Genomic DNA, 14,601 nt, shown 5'->3' with positions numbered 1-14,601 from the left:
TGGGGAGGAAGAAGGGCTCAGAAAAGTTTCATCTTGCATAACCTCTACTAGGGCCTGCTCACATGACTTTATCATGGTCATGATCCGAAATGTAAAATGATATTGAGCTTATTTTGACATAGTTTTTGGGATGTGGATCAAACATCATTACCTTGCCTTTAAAATAAAAAGGTCAATCAATACCTTTACAGCCATATCTCTAAAAATATAACTTTCACGTCTTAGTACCAGTATATACAAAATATTACTTAAGGCTGTATTAATCAAATAGGTGTCTTTGCCAGAAATAGGGCTTAACCCTATGGGGAAGATTCAAATGTTTGAGAAGTCAGTTCGGTGTCTGTTTTTTCCTGTCTATTAGATAGGAAAAACCAGACTCCCAACTGACTTTTCAAACATTTGAATCTCCCCCTATATATCAGTAGGGTATCATTGCCAGCAATAAGATTTGACTGGTTCCACTTTCAATACTTTTGATAGGGGAAGCCTATTTTACTAAAGGGGTAATTCAGAGATGGACGCAGATCCTACTTCCGCAGCAAGATCTGCGTCCATCTGCTCACATGCTGTGGGCCGCCCAGCACAGGCAAGGCCATCTAGCATGTGTGACGCACCGCCTCGCAAAGCGTTCGCAATTTAATTGCGAATGCATCAATTAGAGAACGATCCCTGTCTGCTGGGAGGCGGTCTGGCGCCATTGTTTTTCTTGGAGTGGCTGTGAGTGATGCCCCACCCCCCCCTAACGCCCACGGCTGTCAATCACCTTCCGGTCTGCGATCGCATGGTGATGAGTCGTGCACGTGCACTATGGCCAGTGCACAGACCTGATGGACGCAGTCAGCTACATGCGAAAGCAGCGGCTATGTCCATCTCAGAATAAGGCGCTAAGTTCACTCATGATGTCAGTAGCAGAAGGGAAAAACTATGGAAAAAAGTATTATTACTGAATTAAAAGTTTTAGAATTTTCAAAACTTTTTTTCTCGACTACGAAAAGCTAAAACTAAAAGCCCAGGCCTGAGCCATCACACATATCTCCGGAGAATTACCTCTTACCCCTACGGGTCTGTATTGTCAAGGCAGCTTTGGCGAAATGTATTGATAAATTGTTCGACTGGAAGACAGAAAGCTCCTGCGCCCTACTGCCATATATGGATACATAGGCTCATAAGTGGCTTATTTACCATTGTATATATAATAACGGCAGATGACGTCCGACTAAAATCTCTATTGCCTAGAAAATGTAATTGTAGGTAGGGTGTATTATTATATTAATCTGGCTGTAACACATGTGTTTATCTCTGCAGCTGTTGCTGGAAGCAATCAGAAGCTACAGAAGTGCAAGTCAGCAAGGAAGAAGCAGCTTGGGTGGGAACCTTTCAGCCTGGAGAGTGTGATTTAGCAGTTGGGAATGTTGTGAACTGTGTTTCGCCAAGGTAGCAAGTCCAAAGCAAACAGCCTCCAGTAGTTTACAAAGGTTCAAATATACTGCACGGTCATTTATCATACTCTGGCACAATGACCACAACAACATCAAAAATGAATTTCAAATTGTATAAAGCAAAAGGCTGAAGAAAGAAAGAAAGAAAGAAAGAAAGAAAGAAAGAAAGAAAGAAAGAAAGAAAGAAAGAAAGAAAGTAGCTGTATGCCGTGGCTTTGAACTGTTTACTGTCTCATTGGTTATCTGCTGGAAACTCACAAATTAGACTGCAATCCATTAAGAGGAGACTTGACTGTACTCCACATATTTTGATACCGCAAGTGTTGTCATAAAATAGTCAATTAAGAAATTCAGCCTCCTAATAGTAAAAATGAGTAACTTCACAGAGGAGAAAGTCAATAATTCAGAAGGTGAATGCTTTCCTAATGCAGATGTGGTCACCAAGGTTCTGCCCACTATATACACTTTGATTTTCATTGTGGGGATCTTCCTAAATGGACTGAATTTATGGATTTTCTGCTACATCCCCAGTAACAGGAGCTTCATTGTCTACCTGAAAAACATTGTGATTGCTGATCTTTTAATGACCCTCACGTTCCCAATGAAAATAATAAGTGATGCGGGGCTTGGAAATGTTCAGCTGCGTATCTTTGTCTGCCGGTTTTCAGCAGTTATCTTTTATTTAAACATGTATATTGGAATAGTATTTTTGGGTATTCTTGGATTTGATAGGTACTACAAGATTGTGAGACCAATGAATGCCTCTTCTTTTCAAAGTGTCCATTACAGCAAGGTCATATCTGCAATGGTATGGGCGATCATGGCTTTTATTTCAGTCCCTAATATGATCCTAACCAACCAATACAAAGACAACACAGAAAAACCAAGTTGTGCCAAGCTAAAGAGCAAGCTGGGCATCCAGTGGCACAAGGCTTCTAATTATATCTGTATATGCATCTTTGTGATTGCTTTCTCCCTGCTTCTAATATTTTATGTGTCCATTTCAAGGAAAATATATAGATCTCACCAGAAGTTTAGAAGAGGCTCAAATGCCAGCCGAAAGTCCACTCGCAACATATACAGCATTTTGATAGTATTCTTTGTCTGCTTTGTCCCATACCACCTTTGTCGAATACCATATACAATAAGTCAAACGGACATTGGTTACACCTGCCATCAAAAAACTAATTTGTTTTATCTGAAAGAGGTGACTTTGCTGTTATCATCGGCTAATGTCTGCCTTGATCCCGTCATTTATTTCTTTATGTGCCAACCATTTAGGCAAACGCTGTTTAAAAAACTGCAAATTAAGGACAGACTCCAAGAAACAGAAAAGTCCGTCAGGATGTCATCCACATAGACAGTATTCTTATATACGGTTTGACAAGGTGGATGCAAAATCAGGAAATTGCAGCTCAAACCTGAAAACTCAATGTAAGAGGCATCATACAAGCAGATGTAATACATGAATGTGATTTTATTTATGGTTTATAATTAATCTTTTCTACATTGTCATTCTGGAGTAAGACTTAAATATTTGTCTGCAAAGGTTTTTTTTATCTACCTAAAAATATTTCTCAGCTCACCTACCCCATCACCCCCTGGATGAATAAGAATTACAGCACCTGCAACAGGACAGCACTAAAATGAAGAATGGTGATAACTATAACACCTATGTACTATCTAATGGTGGGGTAGAATAGGAAAGAATGCTTCAAGGTAGAGAAACCTTATGTGCCCAGTACTGTTGTGTATATATTCTTACAACAAAGATTATTCCATTATATCAAAATTGTTTACTGATTTACATTTTTTTAAAGGGTAAATGTAAGTCTGCTTTATAATACATTGGGGGAGATTCAAATGTTTGAAAAGTCGGTTGGGTGTCTGTTTTTTCCTGTCTATTAGATAGGAAAAAACAGACATCCAACTGACTTTTCAAACATTTGAATCTCCCCCATTGTGTTTATCAAGTCAGGTCATCACTCATCGCTGACTTGAGAGGTGGAGCAGACTTTTAAAGAAATACTGTTCTACAAAATCCACTGACTATATGTGCCAACTATAGTGGTCCAAGGCTTTTTTTTTGGCACAGAACATGTCTCAGGAGTTTGTTTGACGTTAATGCTTACGGTAAGGGGGTAATTTGGGTCAGAAACTGTTTTTATTCACATTATATCATCTTGTATTAAAAATACAAGAATTTTCATAGCTGGCTGAGGCTCATAATAGTATAACTTGCACTCAATCAGAGCCAGATAAAGGGGGTGGGTGAGCTCAGGGGGTATGTTACCCTGGGCCCCCCGCTCCCATGGGGACTCCTCAGCTTTCATTACAGCTGCAGTGCAAAGTGCACCTTAAGCTGTATAAATTACAAAGAACAGAAGCCCACCCAGTCAGTCAGTGATCGTGTAAGCTAAGAGGGAGGAGAGGGAGACACTATGTACAGATGTGTTCTCATACAACTTTCCTCAATACGCCTCATAGAGGGAGAGGCCTGGTGTGAGTGAACTGACAGGTCCCATGCAACTCCAATAGCGCCGGGAATCTTTTTTTGCTACGCAAATACATACCCTCCAACATGACCTGCCCCGCTATGTACAAAATGCTCTGTTTCTGGACTTCCCTCTTAATTTATGATTGCCATCACCTGTGCAGAAACAGCTTTCTTATCATTTAACTAGTTCAACACAGGTGATGGAAATCATAAATTAGGAGGGAAGTCCAGAAACAGAGCATTTTGTACCTAGTGGGGCGGCTCATGTTGGAGGGTCTGCAAATAGCGGGCACAAGCAGACTGCTGATTAAAATGATATACAACATGTCTACTTTCTGTGTGCATCTGCGGCTGTATCTGCATTTGATATTGTACTGTTTTTGCATTTCAAATACCTGTTTGCAGAAACAGCCACAGTCGCACACAGAAATGATATGCATGCCGCATATCATTCTAATCAGGATAAGCTGCCTGTGCATCCTATTTGCATCATTTTGTGAATAATATGCATTTTAATGGAAACAGGTACACATAAAGACACTTGGCGCTACTGAGTCACACCACGGCATGTAATATGTATATATATAAGTGTGTGATAATATGTATTGTGTGATTGTGGTATGTGTATGTTTATATACTGTGTGTGACAAATGTAAATATGTGTATATGACTGTGCTTCTCACTTGAAAGATAAGAATAATTAAATTGTTGTGCTTTCTTTGTTATATGTTGTATTGTTCCATGGTGTTTTTTTTTTTTATGAATAAATTTATGTTATATACCTTTATTTTGCTCCTCGGTCGTGTTTTAATGTGATTTGGACACCAGAAGTCGTCTAATACCCTATTGGTAACTCGATAAGTGTATAAGTGTATGACTGTATGTTTGTGGATGTGTGCATCTGTACATATGTTTGTGTACAGTATGTGTGTGTGACCCCCGGGCTGACAGTTTTACTATCTATGTGGACACCTAATGGGAATAGTAACCGTGCATGAAGCGTGGCGAACAAACCGTACCTGCGAGGGTACACATTTTTATGTTCTGAACAAGTTTCATGATGTTCTGAAGCAATTTAGTTATGCTAATTCAGGGAGTCCGATGTTCTGAACTTGAACCATGCATGTGTATATGTGTAAGAATGTATGTATGTGTATATGTGTGTGAATGTATATATGTATGTATATGTGTGTATGACTATGTAGGTATTAATTTCCCTCCAACCATGACAATTTGTTGGGAAAGTCCTCTTTCTTGGGTACTGTCCCTCCTGAGTGAAGCTGGGGGCAGCACAGCTGTAGGGGAAGGGATGTGCATGGCCACAGCGTGAAGTGACATTTTCGCATGACACGAAGCCTGTTTATGTGCACGACGACGGCTTGCGCACTATGGCCCTCATTCAGATGTGGATGGAGGAGCAGTACTTGAGCATGCTCCGGACCAGTACTGCGCATGCGCAGTGCTATCGCTGCTGCTTCTATGTAAGCGGCAGCGATAGCAGCTCCATCCACGTCTTTAGGACCCCAGTCTTAAGTGCCCGGGCCCCCCAGTAGCCTTAATCCAGCTTAGCATAGGTCATCCTACTGTAATGATGGTGAAGTCTGTGGTGATGTTGGTATAGCAAAGTTTACATTCTGCGCTACAACATAGATTTTAAGTCTTGTTACGCCTTTAATAAAGTGCATACTTCCGAACATGTAAAATGATCAGAAACAATAACATACCTCACATTGTCAGACACAACCATGTGCTTTGATCATTTTACATTGTTCAATGGTTTCCAATTCACTGGTTTAAGGTCATTTATGAGAAGTGTCCTTACACCACAAAATCTTGAATCACTCCTCTCCATCTATATCTCTAACTTCTGTCCACTTACCCCTTCCGCTCTCCATGCTCCTCCAACTGCTGCCTCACCTCTACTCTGGTCACTTCCTCCCATGCACACCCCCTCCACTGTAACGTTCTCCTTTACCAAGGCTGACTTTCTTACACTCTGTCTTTAAAAGTCTCCTTAAGACACAGCTATTCACTATAACATACCAGGCCTCCTCTTAACTCTTCTCTCACTCCATCCTCCTACCTACATTGTGTCTTTCCCAATTCTCCCGCTAACTGTTTATCCCATCCTAGTAGAAAGTAATCTCCTAAGCAATACCCTCTTCCATACTGTTCTTCTCTTTCCCTACTGTAGATTTATATTAGCGGAGCTCGTTGTCTTCTGTCTGCTTCTCCGTGGTCTACACACCTATATGATGGGTACAGGATCAGGATAATTGAGAGCTGCTGTGCCTTCCCCTGTGACTCACTGCTGTCTGCTGTCTCTAGTTACAGCGATTTGCCTTACCCATTGCCTTGTACTTGTCACTCCCTTTTTATGGTGTTACTGCAATGTATTTATGCTTTATACTCACTGTTGTGCTTTATATATTTACTTTTTTTTTATTATCTCCTATACAGTGTTGCATACTACTTGTGGAGCCTAACAAATAAAAAATTACAACAATAATAAAAGTGTTTTACAGGTATTCTGCCATTTTTCAAGAACAGTTAGGAAATCGATGAAATGATAGGCACCATTATCCACAGTATGCCATACAGTTACATTATCCTCAGTAACAAGAGTGTTTTCAAACTAATCTATCAATAATCACTCATTTGGTCATTCATGTATCATTCATGGAACAGTTGCCTAATACAGGTAACATTTTTACGCCAGTTTTCAGATTTAGGTTAGTATATTCCAACAGCACAAGTGAAAAGAATTGTCTTACTATTTGTTGTATTGTAAGTTTTCATTTACTTTTTTAATTTCTCAGAGTGTTAGGGTGTGTACACACGGTGAGATCCTTGCTATGCCCGATTTTCATTTGCGATTTCCCTTGAACTCCCCGGAGCCCAGCACCACCGATTTTGACTAACTTTTCTTGAGATATGGACTATGTGTGCTTACGATTTTGGATTATGTGAGATTTTGGCTTATGTGAGATGTCATTGACATGTGAGATGAACTCGATAGTACACCGATCTAGCTAGGATTGACTTGCCTGCACAGTCTATCTTTTCTTGCGATGCCGACCTGGCGGGACCGCGCATCGGGATCGCAAGGTGACTTTCACCTTGCGATCTGCACTAACTTTTCTTGCGATTTTGACTATATACCGTATATACTCGAGTATAAGCCGACTTTTTCGGCACTTTTTTTTGTGCTGAAAAAGCCACCTCGGCTTATACTCGAGTCAGTGGCAGTGCATTGTGACAGGCAGAGCAGTGTGAAGGAGGGACACGGAGCGCACAGCGCGCGCCTCTCCTGTGTCCCTCCTGCATCTCCGGCGGCAGCAGCGGCGGGTCTATTAAAGGAAGTACCCGTTCGTGACCTCTGATCACGAACCGGCACTTCCTTTAATAGACCCGCTGCGGCCGCCGGAGATGCAGGAGGGACACAGGAGAGGCGCTCGCTGTGCGCTCCGTGTCCCTCCTTCAGAAGACAGCGCGGGATCGACGGAGGGGTAAGTAACAGGCACTGGGGGAGCATATTTGGCACTTGGGGAGGGGGCATATGTGGCAGCATGAGGGGCATATGTGGCAGCAAGAGGGGCATATGTGGCAGCATGAGGGCATATCTGGCACTGTGGGGCATATCTGGCAGCATGAGGGCATATCTGGCAGCATGAGGGCATATCTGGCACATCTGGCACTGTGGGGCATATGTGGCAGCATGAGGGGCATATCTGGCAGCATGAGGGCATATCTGGCACTGTGGGGCATATTTGGCAGCATGAGGGCATATCTGGCACATCAGGCACTGTGGGGCATATCTGGCAGTATGAGGGCATATCTGGCACTGTGGGGGCATATCTGGCAGTATGAGGGCATATCTGACACTGAGGGCTGTGTACGGCTAGAGCTGCATTTCCCACCCTAGGCTTATACTAGAGTCAATAAGTTTTCCCAGGTTTTTGGGGTAGAATTAGGTGCCTCGGCTTATATTCGGGTCGACTAATAATCGAGTATATACGGTAGTCAAAATCGTAAGAAAATATCTCACCGTGTGTAAACACCCTTAGTGGTAGAGTTCCTATTTATTTCACAGCGACAGTAACATGTAATGACACTGGCATTAAGGAGTAACTTAAAAAAATTAGTGGAGGAGGGAATATTAAATGTCATTATTATATTATTAATAACCTTTATTTAATTAACGCTTACATTTTATGAAGTGTATTTACATAGAATGTAATCATTCACATAAGACTTTAAATTTAATCATTCACATCAGACTTTGGCGCTTACAATCTATCTTTCCTACAACATGAAAACAAACACACACACTGAGGTTAATTTTTTTAGAAACCATTTTAAACTACCATGTTGTTTTTGGACTGTGTCGTGAAACAGGAGCACTCAGAGAAAACATAATAAATGTTTATAAATGTAACTAAAGACAAACACTATAATCACACTTCTTTCTACACCCTGATATGCAATGCAAAGAAAATGTAGTACACAAAAGAATAGAGAATTAGAAAAGTTAGCAGTTCAGTTCTCCAAAAATCAAAATCCACCTGAATTTTGTAGATTTTAACAGAATAAAAACCTGCTCCAGATCGCCCAAGGTTAGAAATTTGGATTTTAAATATGAATTTCGGATTTTGGATTGCAAACATTACATGGTTTTAACTGTTTTTATTGATTTTTATCAATGATTATTGATTTTATATTGATTTTTATCCTAACCAAAAACCAAATCCGAGACAAAACCCTTGAGGTTGGTTTTGCCAAAACCAAAACACAATGCACATCTCTACTTTCAGGTAGAAACTGCTATTCTGACATATAAATAGATGTTGATTATTTACAGAATCAAATCATGTGAATTCATTCAAAAATATCCACTCTGCATTGGATATTAGGTCCAACTTCTCAAATAATGTGAGTCATTAACAATGCGAATGCATAAAGCCAATATAATGTTCTCCACATAATGTTCTCATGTTTTGCAGGCACAATATTCAAAAATAGTTGCAGTCAGTTGACACATATTTTAACGGTCTGCCAAGGTAGATATGACAGTTAAGTAGGGTGCAATTCCATCCAAATGTACCTCATACAGTTAAACACTGGCCGGCAAGTTGAGTCACTTGAATGTACAGTAGAGAACAACTGAAAACCCAAATAAAATAATACTAATAATAATTCACTGCCCAACAAGAATTTTTTTTTCCTTTGGTGCCTGGAATGTTAATATTGATTTTAGTTATATTGGGCGTGCTAATTCCAAATACAAAAATAGTTTTTCTCTATCAGCTATACTTTTTGAGCTTAAAAGTTCATCACTGACACAGCCACTTGGACCGTTTCCCAGAAAATTTGGGTGATATGAATAAAGAGCAAGGTGAAAGATTTCGCCAGGACATTAAAACAATGGAAGATCGCTACCAGGGAAGATGGGATATACATACTGTATGATGACAGATTACAACTGGAACTTACAAAGGGGTGGTCTTCAGGTTGCCGACTGTCAGGATCCCGGCGCACAGTATACCGGTGCCGGAATCTTGACAGCCGGCATACCGACAGATTTTCTCCCTCGTGGGGGTCCACGCCCCCCCTGGAGGGAGAATAAATAGCGCGGCGCGCATAGCCCGCAACCGTGCCCGCAGCGCGGCGAGCGCAGCGAGCCTGCAAGGGGCTCATTTGCGCTCGCCACGCTGTTGGTATGCCGGCGGTCGGGCTCCCGGCGCCGGTATGCTGGTCGCCGGGAGCCCAGCCGCCGGCATACCATACTACACCCCTTACAAAGAGACTGTTAAACAAAGTCCATTCAAGAATGTTCTACAAAAGAAGCTTCCTAAACTAATTTTCTTTTCATTTATGTTTTCATTTTATTATTTTGAAGAAAAAGTGTTATTTCAGTCACTGTAGTGTTACTGTAATGTTAGTATGTTTTATTGATGTCACTAAAATATTCTAGAAAATAATTTTATAATGTTTAACATTTTCTATTTTATTATGTGAATCATAGGCCTAATATGAAATAGGGCAACACAAATCAGATGATGTTGATATCTCAAAAATTAGAGCTAAAAATCAATGTTATATTTGAAATCAGCACACCAAATATACATAAAATAAGCTCAAAAATCCTCAGCACCAGAACATGTGTTGGGCTGTGCAATTATACCGATTGGGAATGATAGGCCTACGCCTACTTGTTGGACACTCGTCAGTGACTTGAGTAGTAGTTGTAGCTTTTTTCTCAAATAAGCGCAGACACATACATAGCCTCTTAGTCTTTTATCCTGCTTCAGTAGAGGAGAGGCTGACACAACACTTGGGCTCCGATATGTTGGGAGATTCTCCGGCAGCAATTATCTCTTCAAAATGCCAAAGCCGTTTTGTAAAATGTCATCAGAAATGTGGTTGGATCTCAAAGAGAAAGAGATTTCATAGTGCAATAATGCAAAGACCAGTTAAAAAAACCAGAAAATTTAATTGCACTCACAATTTAAAAAACAGATAACAGCATGTAACCATATCATATGGTAGACGTGATCACTAAGCCTGGGAATTCTGCAGCTAACATGGAAACCTCAGAGTGGAACAGATCCGGACTATTCCACAGAAGTATAACATTTGCAGCTCACCCGACCAGTACCACTTGTAACAGCTCACACCGCCTTGTGAGCTGTTACAAGTGGTACTGGTCGGGTGAGCTGCAAATGTTATACTTCTGTGGAATAGTCCGGATCTGTTCCACTCTGAGGTTTCCATGTTAGCTGCAGAATTCCCAGGCTTAGTGATCACGTCTACCATATGATATGGTTACATGCTGTTATCTGTTTTTTAAATTGTGAGTGCAATTAAATTTTCTGGTTTTTTTAACTGGTCTTTGCATTATTGCACTATGAAATCTCTTTCTCTTTGAGATCCAACCACATTTCTGATGACATTTTACAAAACGGCTTTGGCATTTTGAAGAGATAATTGCTGCCGGAGAATCTCCCAACATATCGGAGCCCAAGTGTTGTGTCAGCCTCTCCTCTACTGAAGCAGGATAAAAGACTAAGAGGCTATGTATGTGTCTGCGCTTATTTGAGAAAAAAACTTTTTTGTATAGATTCCTACCATTGGGGATTGCTGTGAAGAATCCCTTCTTTTTCTCATAGCTGCATCACTATCTTGCACAATTAGGAAAATCAATTATTTGTTTATTAGTAGTTGTAGCTGGCAAAAACCCAGATTCAGATGGAATCAGTAATTGCAGTGAAAAAACACTGAGGCCCACCTTCAAGTTTATCCAGTTAATTAACTTCTTAATGTATGGTGCCTGCATAATCTTTCATTGCTGCTTTACTGGTCAATGGCATCTGGCAAATCACACCTATGGCCTGTTTTCCCTTTTCTCCTATATTGTTATCCCGCCCTAATCCAAAGTCACTTTTTGCGTACTGCCAGGTGAAAGCAACACAATAGCAGCACAGTATTTGCTGGCGTATAAGACTACTTTTTTGCCCTGAAAAACATGCCTCCAAGTGGGGGGGTCGTCTTATACGCCGGGTGCACTTCAGTTGGGATAGACATAGCTGCCATAGTGGCCTTCCGATACTCGCCCGGTGCCCATAGTGGCCTCCCGATGCCCGCCCACCTCATTCTACTCACCATCCAGTATCGCGCGATATCCAGTGCGGCCGCGGCGGGTCACTAGTGCCAATTACAGGGAGATGCAGGGACTGGCCGGAGGCGCTGCAGTCGCGTTGTGGCCGTACAATGGTGACAATGACAGGTACTGTAATGGCACTAATACTAATGGCACTCATGTGAAACCGGTAACACTAAATGCACACAGGGGTATACTTTTATACATTTTACAACTTTCTCCTCGCCCCCTCCCCCCTTCTTATGCATACCTTGATAAATACTCCCTATCCAAATCTCTTATCAGGTCATAATATACAGTATGTCACAAATCTGATGTTCTTTTACGTTTTATTTGGTGTGTGGAAGGGGGTAGTCTTATACGGCGAGTATATAACAAACTCTATGTTTTGAGTGGAAATGTTGGGGGTCGTCTTATACGCCCAGTCGTCTTATACGCCGGCAAATACGGTATATAACGTGTGAGCCAGCAATAAATAATTAAATATTTTTCCATGTAAGTCATCAGTTTGTAAGATACAGGTTGCCCAATGGTGTTTTACAGCAAAACCACCTGCTACAATGCATATCATGGAAAGGGTAATTTAAGGGTAAATGTAGAAAAACAACAGCAAAACTAAACATCCTGAAGAACATAGAAGCTTTTATAACACCTACTCTCCCTCATTTTTTTGTTATGCATTTTTACACTTCTTTATGCCTTTAGATATTTATGTGAAAAGAGAACAGGTCCAGGAAAAACACAGCTGTGGAAGAACACAAAGTGGTTTGTAGGATGAGAATAACTAGCGGTCACGGTTTCATGCTTCCGATTGAATTACCAGACATCCAGCAACACAGACATTTAGGTTAAACACTAGTGGCAACTATATAAACAATCAATCTTAATCTCTGAATAACAATACAACATTAGTGAACACATTTAAATCACTGCTATAGATATAAATCATACTTGCCTACCTGACCCTCTCCATGAGGGAGAAAATGCTCTGTTCCTGGACTTTCCTGGTAATGTATGATTGCCATCACCTGTGGTGAAACACCTTTCTTATCAATTAACTAGCTCACCACACACACACACACACACACACACACACACACACACACACACACACACACACACATTGTACAGGGACCAGGGCACACTGAAACACACACTATACAGGGACCAGGGCACACTGACACATACACATTGTACAAGGACCAGGGCACACTGACACACACACACACACACACACACACACACACACACACATTGTACATGGGCACACACACACACACACATTGTACAGGGACCAGGGCACACTGATACACACACTGTACAGGGACCAGGGCACACTGACACATGCACATTGTACAAGGACCAGGGCACACTGACACACACACACACACACACGCATTGTACAATGACCAGGGGCACACTGACTGACACACACACACACACACACACACACACACACACTGTACAGGAACCAGGGGCACACTGACACACACATTGTACAGAGACTAGGCCACACTAACACACACACATACAAACACACACTGTACAGGGACCAGGTGCTCACTGACAAACACACATTGTACAGGAACCAGGGGCACTGTGACACACACACACACACACACACACATTGTACAGGAACCAGGGACACACTGACACACACACACAAACACGTTGTACAGGGACCAGGGCACACTGACACATTGTACAGGGACCAGGTGCACACTGACAAACACACATTGTACAGGAACCAGGGGCACTGTGACACCAGTGCCGTTTCTTGCGGCGGGCGAGCCGTGCAACCGCACGGGGCGCCCGCCGCGGCACTTCTTGAGGACTTTGAATTCCCCCTCCCCTCTCCTCCCGAGTGCCCAGCTCGGGGGGCGGGGTTTCGTGGAATGACGCGATTGCGTCGTGACATCACGACACAATCGCGTCATTCCGCGAAGCCCCCCCCCCGAGCTGGGCACTCGGGAGGAGGGAGAAGGGGGAGCCAAGCAGGCCGGCGGCGCCGCCGCACAGATGAGGGAGAGGCGGCTGAAGAGCGGGAAGAACCGCTTCAAATGTAAGTCAGCCCCTCTCCCTCTCTCCCTCCTTTCCCCCCCCCACCACCACCACTTGCCGTACTGTGTAAAATGGGGACACCTGTCTGCCGGAATGTGTAAAATGGGGACACCTGTCTGCCGGAATGTGTAAAATGGGGATGCAGGCTGCCGGAATGTGTAAAATAGGGACACTTGTCTGCCGGAATGTGTAAAATGGGGACACCTGTCTGCCGGAATGTGTAAAATGGGGATGCAGTCTGCCGGAATGTGTAAAATGGGGCACGTGCCTGCCTTAATGTGTAAAATAGGGACACTTGCCTGCCGGAATGTGTAAAATGGGGACACTTGCCTGCCGGAATGTGTACAATGGGGACACTTGCCTGCTGGAATGTGTAAAATGGGGACGCAGTCTGCCGTAATGTGTAAAATGGGGGCACGTGCCTGCCGTACTGTGTAAAATGGGGGCACGTGCCTGCCGCTATGTGTAAAATGGGGGCACGTGCCTGCCGCACTGTGTAAAATGGGGACACTTTCCTGCCGTACTGTGTAAAATGGGGGCACGTGCCTGCCGCAGTGTGTAAAATGGGGGCACGTGCCTGCCGCAGTGTGTAAAATGGGGACACTTTCCTGCCGTACTGTGTGAAATGGGGGCACGTGCCTGACGCAATGTGTAAAATGGGGACACTTTCCTGCCGCAATGTGTAAAATGGGGGCACTTGCCTGCCGCAATGTGTAAAATGGGGGCACGTGCCTGCCGCACTGTGTAAAATGGGGACACTTTCCTGCCGTACTGTGTAAAATGGGGGCACGTGCCTGCCGCAGTGTGTAAAATGGGGGCACGTGCCTGAAGCAGTGTATAAAATGGGGGCACGTGCCTGCCGCAGTGTGTAAAATGGGGACACTTTCCTGCCGTACTGTGTGAAATGGGGGCACGTGCCTGCCGCAATGTGTAAAATGGGGACA

At 42.8% G+C, this 14,601-nt stretch overlaps 2 protein-coding genes across 13 annotated transcripts in view; one reads left to right on the top strand and one right to left on the bottom strand.

Annotated features, from left to right (window-relative positions):
• The window catches only part of P2RY14 (purinergic receptor P2Y14), an 80,243-nt gene extending 75,522 nt beyond the window's left edge, over positions 1-4,721 (top strand). For all 5 annotated transcript variants that reach the window (XM_063916072.1, XM_063916069.1, XM_063916071.1 and 2 more), the window contains exon 2: positions 1,306-4,721. In XM_063916072.1, coding sequence (XP_063772142.1) covers positions 1,810-2,799 — 990 coding nt within the window. In that variant the 5' untranslated portion in view covers positions 1,306-1,809 and the 3' untranslated portion in view covers positions 2,800-4,721. The remainder of the gene's footprint in view (positions 1-1,305) is intronic.
• Positions 1-14,601, bottom strand: part of MED12L (mediator complex subunit 12L) — a 1,138,385-nt gene that overhangs the window by 759,445 nt on the left and 364,339 nt on the right. The window lies entirely within an intron of this gene.

The sequence above is a fragment of the Pseudophryne corroboree genome, chromosome 4 (genome assembly GCF_028390025.1).
Source record: "Pseudophryne corroboree isolate aPseCor3 chromosome 4, aPseCor3.hap2, whole genome shotgun sequence".
Classification (NCBI taxonomy): domain Eukaryota; kingdom Metazoa; phylum Chordata; class Amphibia; order Anura; family Myobatrachidae; genus Pseudophryne; species Pseudophryne corroboree.
Note: the sequence above shows the minus strand (reverse complement) of the source record. Positions and strands in the feature narration are given on the sequence as shown.